This window comes from Lissotriton vulgaris, chromosome 2_1, assembly GCF_964263255.1.
Source record: "Lissotriton vulgaris chromosome 2_1, aLisVul1.2, whole genome shotgun sequence".
Taxonomy (NCBI): domain Eukaryota; kingdom Metazoa; phylum Chordata; class Amphibia; order Caudata; family Salamandridae; genus Lissotriton; species Lissotriton vulgaris.
In genome coordinates, this window is record NC_141687.1 from 1283425073 (window position 1) to 1283437365 (window position 12293).

The following is a 12293-nucleotide window of genomic DNA, read 5'->3' on the forward strand; positions in this document are numbered from 1 at the left end:
ACCGGTACTGAGTACCGGCACTTCTCATTTTTACTGCTCTGAGTACCGGCACTTCTCTGCTGCCAAGGAGAGTACCGGTACTCATCAAAGTAGGCTGACTGTTGCTTTGGCTCACGCGTGCTTGAACGAGGCTGTCTGACAGCCAAAGCGCCTCTAGCCCAAGCTGAGCCAACTCCTAACAATTCAGCAGGGCTCATCTGCATAATGTCCGGTGTTCACCGCCATGCTGTGTTTGACAGAGCAGGGTCCATTCAGGCCCTGTGCTGTCAATCACATTCACACCATGGTGTGCATTTGTGCACACACTTGAATCCAGGCATCCCGCTGACTGCAGCAATTAAGAAAGCCACTGGAGATAAGGGGTGTAAAATGGCCTTTATCCCAACTGAATTTTGTGTGAGTGTCTGTCTGCTTCTGTTTGGGTGTTTGTGTGTGTTGTAGGTTTGTGTGTGTGTGTGTGTGTGTGTGTGTGAAAAGCGAGTGAAAGAGGGAGAGAATTCAAACTCTAGGGGGGTATTTTAAAGGACATTCTTGGAATGCTTTGTGTGAGCATTGCTGCCTGTTTATGTGAGTGCGCAATCAAGAATATATAAGTATTCGGCCACATAGTAGAAGTGTCTTATATGTCTTGTCCTTAGCCCGCCCCTAGCCCCGCCCACTTGCTATCAATCAAACAATTTAAGAGTACCTGCACTTATTTTTTCCCATTTAAAGCACTGTATATATGACATGGTGCGAAAGGTTATTGCTTCCATGCGAGAACATATGGGAGAACGACGGGGAAACGCGCGCGCCGTTCTCCCATCACCTCACTGGCAGTGTGTGAGTGAGGCGGCAGCCTGCTCCATGAAGCAACCATTTATAGACACTCGCATCGGTCCCGGCTGAGAGCGCAACAGCAGGGGCTTGACTCCTCACTCGGACCCAAGGGGCAGAGAGGGAGAGCCTGCTCTGACCAGGCACTGACGTCACGCTCACACCCATTCGCTCCCTGACACATATCCGTCGGATGAAGACAAGGGGTCGAATCACCTACACAGAATCAAACTACAGATTACATTTACCGCCTCTGGTTACACACACAAGGCCCACTCATGCAACCCCCCCCCCCCAACCAGCTACAACCACACACAAAGCAGCACCAATCACAGACACACACCTCGATTCCGTCCGATAATTCGCACAAACATACATTGGCTCCGATGACAAACACACAAGCTCCAATTACGCGCAAACAGGCTAAGGTTATGCACACATTAACCCAAAAACCAACCCCAACATACACAAACACACACACTTCAATCATGCAGACTATCCCCAATCATACAAGCCAGCTCCGAATACACACTCAAGCACCAATCAGACACAAACAAACCAGCTCCAATCGGGAACAGGGAATGCACACAAACACACCAGTTTCAATCAAGTGCACACATCAACTCCAATCCAGTGCATACATCAACTCCAATCAAGTGCATACATCAACTCCAATCAAGTGCACACATCAACTCTCCAATCGCATGCGAGAATGCACACACCTGCCCCCACACAGCTCGTCGTGCGCGCACACACACACACCTGCCCCAACCACACGCGCTTGTAGGCACACACACTAGCTCCCACCACACACACACACTCCAATCGGACAAGCACACCAGTTCCAAACGCACACAAACCCCTCTAATCGAACACACACACCCTTAAACTGGACATAATCAGCTCCAATCGCGCACACACACAAAATCAGCTACAGTCGCACACATGCCAGCTCCAATTGTACGCAGTCGCACACCATCTCCAGTTGTACACGCACGCACCATCTCCAGTTGTACACGCACAGCAGCTCTAGTCGGACACACCCGTTCCAGTCTTAGCACACAAACACACACTGGTTTCGATCACATGCACACACCAGTTCCCACCAAATACACACACACACAGACTCAACAGCTCAAATCACACAACTCCAAAGACACACACACACCAGTTGTAATCCTGCATCACAGCAGCATCAATCCTGCACACACGCATTCAAAAATGTGGGCAGGACCAAAGACCCCCTCCTGGTGTCCTCACATAATTGTCTGGCAACAGTTGCGTTTTGAAGTCAGAGCATAAAAGGTCTCCAATGAAGCACACCCGCTCCAATCATGCACATACACTTGGATTAGACACACAGACTGATGAAATGCAGCAGCTCCAATTACACTCGAGACTCGAATTTCACACAGCCGCATCGATTACAAACCTCTACTGCTGTACACATTAGATCCACCAACAAATCTGGACTACACACAACAGTTCCGGCACTCCATTGCACTACACTTAGTAGGTGACACTACACCTGCTGGTTCACACAAGAACACAAATAACAGCATGAGTTTAGATTACATCCTAGGACCACCTAACAAGCATTTGCAATGCAATAGGTCTCGCATTTACAGGAGATTGAGCTATTGGCATTGTAAATGGCAATGCCTTTTATTTATTTGTTATTTTTAAAACAAATAAATAAAAGGCATTGTCATTTACAATGCCAATAGCTTTAACTCTTGCAAATGCGAAACCTATTGCAGTGCAAATGTGTGCTATAATAAAAAAAACCTTAGGAGATAGCGTTGTCAGCCAGGACATGCTATTTCAGAAAATAGTGCTCGGAGGCTGTAATTAAAGCCTACTGAGTAACACACGTAACGGGATGTCACCATGGGAGGTTATAAAATGAGACAAGGAAGCACTAAGGAGGGACTACTAAGCCTTTCGGCCAATGAACAGCCATAGTTTACAGTGGACAATCACACAAGCCAATGAAAAATTTGGGGGGAGTATGGGCGGAGCTTCAATTCCCACCAGGAACACAGCATGCATGGCAGAGCAGTGTATGTGCTGCTCAGGCTCGACCTAAAAGTGGGCTCCATTTACACACAGAGCACATACAGTCACCCACATCACTGAAAGAAATGAAAGCGTCTTCTAATCCTAGGAAACAAGTCCTTTAATTACACTGCACATACTGTGCAGCTAGATGTGGATTACACCTGCACAGTATATGTAATAGGCCCCATCTACAAAGTTAATCATGATTAGAAATGCCTTGAATTGACAAAGCACATAGTATGACTTCAAGAAGACCTAAACTGAATGTTTCCATCGCCACATAAAACAATTAAAGGGGCATACGCTATTTCCTGTCCAGAACAGAAAATGAACTGGAAACAGGGCAGTAGCTCACCTCAGACTTGGTGTCTTGAGAAACGGGTGAAAGAGCAGTCACATCCAGAATGTGGTCAGGAATCAGACTCTTGAACCTGGAGTTCTGAAAGAAGGATGGGGAGAAATATGTTTTAAGTTGATGGATGGGGAGAAATATGGTTTAAGTTTAGCAGTGCAAACCTTACGAAAATACCTCAATAATGATCTTTCTAGGGAACTCAGCTATAGGAGGCAGCTAAATAGGTGTAGAACGTTAGCGTGCTACATTCGGGTATTTTACCAATTCTCAGCATTTCTCGCCCCAATCCTAAACAAGCTCACTTCAGACAGACTTCTTAACATTAGGGTGAAAATTATTTTCCAGGTGTTTATCCAGTTTTCAGAATAAACTTCTGTCTGCTAAAACTGCATTAAGCGAGTATGCAAGCTCCATAACAGAAGCGTTTAGCAGACAAAGTCAATACAATGTCACTGACAAGAGAAGTTGAGGCCTGTCACTTCTTCACCCTGACCAAGGGAGGAGATTCGACTTGAGACTTTAGTTATTTCCAGGGTATACTCTGCCTGTCACTGCAACTGTAAACGGTCTAGATCTCACAGAAGCGTGGGCATGGGCGAAAAACGACAGACAGCTTTCAAACACTCCTGTTTGCTTGTTTGGAGAGATACAACTGGAAGACGGTTTCAAACACTGCATCCCAATTCTGTTCATCGTCCCAAAAAGGGATTTATCTTTCTTTCAGTTTTAGACGCCATGCTTTTAAAGCAAAATCTGTAACATTTTCAATAAGCAGGTGTCCAGACATCTCTCTTCTGCTTCAGTGTGTCATTGACCTCACCATGCCCTTCTCACTCGTGTTGGTGTCCGTCTCCTACGGTTTTCCCTGTTAGCTGCTCGTTCGGCCCCAACACAGTAACTACTTTGTTTGTGCAGTCTCTACTATCTGCCCTATCTCTGTTGATCTGCTCCTTTTTGCAGCCTTTGTTCTTAACTGCGCATTTTTGCATTTTTTGCTCTTCCTATTGCTCTGTTTTGAATCTTGATCTCTTCTGTGAGCTTTTGCCCACCCCCAAACTTGCTCCGCCGATCGCGTTTTACCACCTTGCAGCTCCTGCTGGACTTTCTCGCTCTTGCTGAGCCCACCCACCGCCCATGCACTCCTTCCACTCTCCAAGGCCCTACTTAATGGAAGCCGTGGCGCGGGTGCACAGAGGTCGCACCAAAGGCAAATCTGCTTGCTCACGTCCAAGCCTGGACCACACCCAGCGCCAGGAACCCTGGCCCAAATGCCTCCCGCAGCTAAACTGCCGACAAGCTCAACCTTGGTTGATGGAAAAATTCTGCTGCAGAGCTGCTCCCCAGTCCACGGTGGACCCCTTTTTGCCTCTACACACCCGCTCCCACCAACTACACACTCACCGCATCCCCTCACCAAGTCAGAACACAAAACCCGCATTCACACAACACACCCATCCCGCATGCATGCTCCTCAATACATGCTCACTCGGCAGGCACTCCACTGACATTTGGGACCTCTTTGATTCAAACGCACAGGACCTCCTCTTCCTCACCAAAACCTGGCTCAACCCCACATATCAGTGTCGGACATCACCACAGCCATCTCTACTGTATACAAAATCATGCACCAGGACCAACCCTATTAACCAGGAGGACTTGCCATCATCCACAAAGACACCATCAAGTGTACCTCTTACACTGACCCAGAAGTCACTTTTATGAACACAGCTTCAGACAGACCATAAAACCACTATCGAAGACACCCTTGCATACTACCCCAGGACCTTGCACATACTTCAGCAGCCTCTTCACCGCACCCCTCGCCATCGGCACCCAAGACTTCATACTCCTAGGCGATCTCAACTTTCATCTCGATGACCTCATGGACGCCAACTCCATGGACTTGCTCGAAGGTCGACAGAACATCGGCCTCACCCAGTTCGTACAAAGCCCTATCCACATTGACCGAAACACCCTGGCCCCCCATCTTCTCCTCCAGCGACAAGGTTCAAGTCAGCTAAATCACTCCACTCACATGCCTGGACCACTTCATTGTCCACTTCAACATAACAGGGGCACCAACCACCCCTACGGAGTCTAGCAAAACCCCAAGCCACTCCTGGAAGAAAGTTATGAAAACGGAATGGCTCAACGCCCTCCAACTACACTACCCAGACCCGACCAACGACCTCATCAATAATAAACAACTTCAACAACTGGATCACCACTGGCACTCCTGAAAAACACCAAACCCAAACACCAAACCCAAAAGAGCCAACAAACAAGCTCGCTGGTACAATGCTGACCTCAGAGTCCGAGAGAATTTGCAAGCAACTCAAAAGGAAATGGAGACCCCACCCAAGGAACCACCGCAAGAAACAACCACATGGCCGCACTTATAATCGACTCTAGCTCCAACAACTGCAAGGAACATTTCACCATCATCAAGGAATTCATTAACCCAACAGCTGCAACCAACTCCCTCACCTCTAAACATGAGCTCTGCAGCAACCTTTTTGACTTCTTCCATGAAACAAAATTACTAGGATCTACAGCAACTTTGAACCACATCCACACCCACCCCCATCAACATTCCCAGCCTACTAACCTCATCAACCAAAGACTACCAACTGACAGCATGGAACTTTCTATCCAGAGGACACTGTAGCAATAATGACGACAGTCCACTCAAGGGCACCCACAGAACCCTGCCCCCACCATATCCACAACTTGGAAGAGCCACAATCAGTGCTGCACTCCCCTCTATCATCAACACCCCCCTCAAGACAGCCACTTTCCCAGATAGCTGGAAACATCAAGAAATCACGGACCTCCTAAGAAAACTCTCAGCCAACCCCAAATTACTCAGCAACTACCGACCCATCTTGCTACTCCCCTTCCCAGCCAAAGTATTCGAGAATACCATCAACAGACAACTCTGAGACTACCTAGAATGAAACAAACTCCTGGACAACTCGCAATCAGGATTCTGAAACAACCATAGCACTGAAAAAGCCTTCACTGCAGCCCTAGTCAACATACGAACCATCCTCAACCATGGACAGAGAGCAGCCCTCATCCTACTCGACCTCTCCACAGCTTTCAACACAAGCTCTCACTACACACTCATCGCCAGACTACACACAGCAGGAGTAGAAGGGCCAGCACTCAAATGGATGGCTTCCTTACTCTCCGGAAGAACACAATGAGTCAGGCTCCTTTTGTCACATCAAAATCCGAGGACCTCATCTGCAGAGTCCCACAAGGATCATCACTCAACCCCACACTTTTGTATGTATGAGACTTCTCTGGCTAACATCATCAGATTCCACAGAATCAACATAAACTCGTATGCTGAAGACAACCAGCTATTTTTTTACCTTTCAGACGACACCAAGACAAATTTCAAACAACCCATGACCAGCGTGCCCAATTGGATGAGAGAGAAGTGTCAAAAAGCTTAACACTGACAAAACTGAAGTGCTGATCTTTGGGAATAAGAGCTCAACTTGGGACTCATCTGGTGGCCCGCTTAACTCATACCCACACCCACCCCAACCAACCACTCTGGGAACCTAGCCTCATCCTAGACCCAATCTCACCATGAAGTCCCAGGTCAACCTAGCCTCATCCTAGACCCAATCTCACCATGAAGTCCCAGGTCAATGACGTCACCTCTCCATGCTTCCAAATCCTCTGCATGCTATGTAAAATCTTAAAGTGGCTCCCACTGGACACCAGACGTATCATCATGCAGGCCCTAATCACAAGCAGATTGGACTAGGACAGCATACTCAACACAAGCATCCTAACCCATCTTCTGCACATACTTCAGACCATCCAAAACACCACCACCAGACTTGTCCTCTACCTTCCACCCCAAACCCACACCACAATATTCCTTAGATAGCTCCACTGGCTCCCCACCCAGAAGCACTGGCAGTTCAAACTTCTCACACATGCATTTAAGTCTTTATGCAACATGGGAATGACATACCTCAATCACCGGCTTCTCTTCCACCAACCCACCAGGCAACTTTGCTCAGCATCACACTCACTTGCACACTCCGCATCCACACAATCACAATGGGAGGTAATTTATTCTCCAAGCTGCTGAACCTTCACCAACACATCACGGCCTCCTCTTCACTTCTTGAATTCCACAAGAAGCTAAAGACCTGGCTTTTCAATTAGTCTTCTTGCAGGACCAAAGAGACTGCCTGTACTCAGTCCCAGTACTCCCCATATATCTACGCTCATCTACTCAGCGCTCTACAAATCCTTCTTACATTACAATAATATTTACTGTACAGTAAAAAGAAAACTGAAAATGTCTGAATAAAGAAAACTAGGAAAATCCCTACAAACAGAGAAGATCATTAAACAGGCCCATATGTGTTATTTTGGCACCTAGTGAGCTAGTTAGGGAGTTGGGGAACAACGGTAAGCTAATAAGAGAGCACAGCATGAATAAGGACCCGATGGGTTGCGGATTGACAGCAAGTAGCAAAGAGATGGGAAGGAGGAAACATGGAAAAGCAAAGCAAAATGTGATCCCTGAATAGCTGTAACTTACAGATCACTGGACTGACGAGACTTAGCCATCAGAATAAGGTAATTTCTGGTGTCTCCAGCCACTACTTCGCTCAACAATTAAAGAGGACCTAAATACCAGTGATGGGGAAAGAGAACACTACCCACCCATAATGGGCCTAAATCTGGTAAGTCTCCGTAGAACCACTTTATTGAACCTCTGCCAGAAGGATGACATACCTGCCTGTTGAAGAGCTGCCTTGTCCTTGCCAGGAGAAATAATATGGAATCCACTGGAAGGACCTGCATGGGACACCCTAGCTGGATTAAGCTGGCCCCAAACACGAAAAGGCAACCTGCCTGCTAGCAGCCCAGAGAATGCAACACTGGGCATGAAGACTTTTGAGTGGAGGAGAGGCTCCATTGCCTGCCTATGTGAAGGATGAGCCTGCACACTCTCAACCATTCTCCTGCCCCTTGGGTGCCTGTGATTACCTCTCCATCAGTCCTGTGGACTGCCAAGGAATCAGGAGTTCGAGTCCCCACCTCTGGTACCATTCTTTCTGCTGGAAAATCTCACAGATTCTGGAATCATTGTAATGTTGTGCTTAGCACTTCCAGATATCGAGATATCACTAGTTAAAGCTGCGGGTGCGCTTCCCTGCCATTGGTCTTAAGCGCTGAGGTTAGTAGATTTCCTGGTGCTCAATGTTTGTCCTTGCGGTCCATGGGGGCCACCCCCAACATCAGAAAGTCACTAGCACACCCAGAGCTCCCAAGATATGAGGTAAAATGGTATGGTATACAGCTATTGTCCCCAACAAGTAGGTTAATGGTTATATTGTTTTGACTCCATTGACTATGCTCACCAACACTTGAACACTGGTGTCTAAACACCAGGAGGCCCCAGGAGGAAGTGTTTACTTTCCTAAAAGGGAGAGCTCTTATTTTGTGATGGTTCCACTCAGCATCTTTTGGACCTATTTTTGCTTTTGAGGCAGGGAAAAGATGAGCAATCCTGTGCACATTCCACACTTTCACAGACATCAAATCACTGCAAATCAAACCTAAAGGATCATTTGTTTTATCCTTTGAAGAAACTTGATGAATATGTGATTCGTCTGGTTGCGTAGGCAATGTTAGTACACACGTGCATGTGATACATGTAATATTGTGTCATGCTATTCCGTTCACTATGTTTAGAGATTCTCTACTAAAATGGATGTTTAAAAGCCATGTGTATTATTGTTTTCCCTAGCTGTCTGCCTCTCATAGGTCAAATGATAATCTGTGTATTGTATTGTTTTTAGAGTCATGTTTAATGGTGGTTTACAGAGGAGTGTTTTTTAACCCAATATGTCATCCTATGTTGTATATAGAATTGCATATATTGTAGGTTTGTAAATAATATTATTTCAAATTGTTGTTTATGTATGTTTGTAGTCCTGAGTAAGCCTGTAACTAGGTGAAACGAATTGGCTATGCCTGTCTGTATTCGTTGAAGAGGAAACTGAATAAAGATACACAGAATCAATTAAAGGATTTTCCTGTTTCATTTCCTCTTGGTATTCTATTTGCTGATAGATATATATATATATATATATATATATACACACACAGACTCTGTTTTGTTGCCTATCGTTTGTGTTTTAACGTATTGTCCATGAGCACCTGCATCAGCCTTCCTCTGATGGTGGGTAGGAATTACTTCAAAGTCAAGCAAATCGCCCTCAACTCCAACAAAATGATGTGGAGTTGAATCTACGGCGGAGGTCAGAGGTCTCCGATCGTCACCTCTCCCAGATGGCCTACCGCAACCTAGTAATGATACATTAGTGATTACAGTCCGCTCTGAGTAGGGTAAGAAGAGGGATCTGCTACTTAACCAATCACGGTCCAGTGGACACCGCTGCAAGATTTTTGCAGTCTCCTCCGAAATCTGAAAATAATCCAATAGATTCCCCCAATGCTGAGCTTATTCGTATTTAAGATCCCCCTGAAGAGCCCACATGCGCCACCTGCTATATTCTGCCAGCAGAATGCAGGAGACCAACAATCCCAGGAGCCTCAGGCTCATACGCAAAGAGATTAAGGACTGAGGCTGAAACAGCAGGATCATAGCCTTAACGTCCTGGACTCTTCCCCTCCAAGAAAAAGGCATAAAATTGCACTGAATCCAGAAGAGCTCTAATAAATGGGAGCACGTGCCAAGGAATCAGGTGTGTCTTTGTCATGTCAACAGTAAACCCCCAACGATGTTTAAAGGTTCACCATCACCTGGAGGTGGTTGAGTCTGCAGTAAGAAATTCGAGATAGGAGAAGACTGGTGTCCCTAACTCCAAAGCCGCACTGCTATCACCGCAATCACTTTTGTACATACCCAAGAGGCATTGGTGAGGCCAAACGGAAGCACAGCAAACTGAAAATTATTGTGGTTAATTGTGAGCCGAAGGAAGCACCTGTAGGCCTGCAGGACTGGGATATGGGAAAAAGGATTCTGCAGGTCCAAAGCCACCATCCTGTCTCCAGGGGCTAGGACAGATAGAACCCGGGAAAGTATGAGCATCTTCAATTTGTCCTTTCCCAGGAAGGCGTTGAGAGGGTGAAGATCCACACTGGGATGAAGGTCTCCATCCTTCTTCGGCATAAAGAAGCAGCAGGAGTAACAGCCAGACTCTACTTCCGAGGCAGGAACATTCTCTATGCCACCTTTCGACAAAAGGGTTCCCAATTCCTGATGCAAGACACACAAGAAGGCCCTCTGTCAGCCACCCTGATGGTGGTGGAAGGTGCAGCAGAGTAGGAAGGAAGGAGATGATGTAGCATGGTGGACAGTTTGGAGGACCCACTTGCCTGAAGTAATGGCTTGCCAACCTTCGAGGAAATATTGATCTTACCTCCGACAAGGTGCAATGGGTCAGCAAAGACACACTAAAGCAATTCAGTAGAGGCAGGGGAGTGAGCTGCACATTGTTCCTGCTGACCTGTGCATTGTCTTTGTGAACTGCAGTGTAGGCCACAAAAGGGCTGAAAGGTCTGCTGGACTGGCAGCGGTGTTTGGCCTTGGCAAAAAGTGTAGCCCAGACTGTAGCCACAGACAGGATGACATTGTTGGCAGGATTGTTTAGCTGGAGCGGAAAGCCCCAAGGAGGGTGCTGTGGCGTTATTCTCCTTAAACTGTTCCAGGGCAGAGTCTGCTTTTTGGCCCAAGGTGAGACCCTGTTAAACGTTATGTGCACCAGAGATGCTTAGACATTCCTGGAGAAGCCTGTAGACCTCATCCAGGTTGCAGTATAGTCACACTAGTGTTCATTGACTGACAAATAGTCAGTTATGTCCAAGACAGAATGCATTACAAATATCGATGCATCACGACCTTCCTGAATAGCCTGTATAAGGGAAGTCCGAAGGTCGTCCAGAACCGCTGGTAAATCTTGTGCCACTATGTCCCAAAGGACATCAGAGTAGCGGCCTAGAAAGCAGCTGGTGTTCACTGACCTCAGCGCGAGGCTTGCAGAGAAGAAAAGACTGTTTTCGCGATGTCTCTATGTTTTCAGATTCACAATCAGGTGGAGTAGTAGGGAAAGAGTTGGGATTAACTCTGCTGGAGGACATCTGCACCACCAAACTCTCTGAAGTCGGATGCTGTATAAGGAAGGCTGGATCACATGGTGCAGGTCGAGCGACCTGCCTAGTAAGAAGCAACCTGAACATGTTTTCAACAAAGTGCCCAAAAAGGCATCTGTGAGGACCTCATTAAATGTCAACATGGCCTCTGTAGGGGGAGGGTCGGATTAGCGAAGAAGATGGTCAGGACACCAAAATTAAAGCGGCTCCCGTTAGTGAATCAGATAGCTAAAACATTGTGAAAATTGGAGCAGCATTGAAATTGCAAAGGTTCATTCTATAGGGGTTTTGCAAATTATGTGATACTGGATGCAGCTGTGCTTGGTGCAGGTAACATTTAAGGTAATATCAGGAAAATCAAAAGCAAAATCCGGCCCAACAGACCATAAAACAGTTGACCAACAGCCACAAAAAAGGGCCCACACATTGGCCTGTCAGACCAGTCCTTCGGGCACTGACAATTGAACAAGTTACTTATCTTCAGTAACGCTTTTTCTGGTGGATACAGTATCTGCCTGTGGATTCTGTGGAATGCTGTGGATTGGGGTAATTCAAAAGGTGAAGAATCCATAGGCAGATGTATCCATCAGAATGCCCTATACCCCAGTTCGACCCTGTGTAGAGGTCTGACCTGGTTGAAGTGCCTCAGTTAACACATTAGTTTTCTCTTCCAATTTTGTAAGTCTAGAATGTCCGCAGCCCTACGCATAACAACTTCCAAGAAGGCACTTTCTTCTGCAGCAGGACCAGAGGGAGACGCAAGGCCAGTATCGGGAGAAGTATCCAGTCTACAGGCATCTTGATAACAGTCCTCTTCATCATATTGTGGAACATAATCATCCCCTTCATCATAATTATTTGGGTCAGTACTAAAAAGATTGTGTAAAGTTTGGCCCTCACC

General features: G+C 46.6%; 1 protein-coding gene across 5 annotated transcripts in view; it reads right to left on the reverse strand.

The window, feature by feature from the left end:
* CEP164 (centrosomal protein 164) overlaps positions 1 to 12293 on the reverse strand; it is a 459099-nt gene that overhangs the window by 247395 nt on the left and 199411 nt on the right. For all 5 annotated transcript variants that reach the window (XM_086957031.1, XM_086957028.1, XM_086957030.1 and 2 more), the window contains one exon: positions 3233 to 3316. In XM_086957031.1, coding sequence (XP_086813157.1) covers positions 3233 to 3316 — 84 coding nt within the window. The remainder of the gene's footprint in view (positions 1 to 3232; positions 3317 to 12293) is intronic.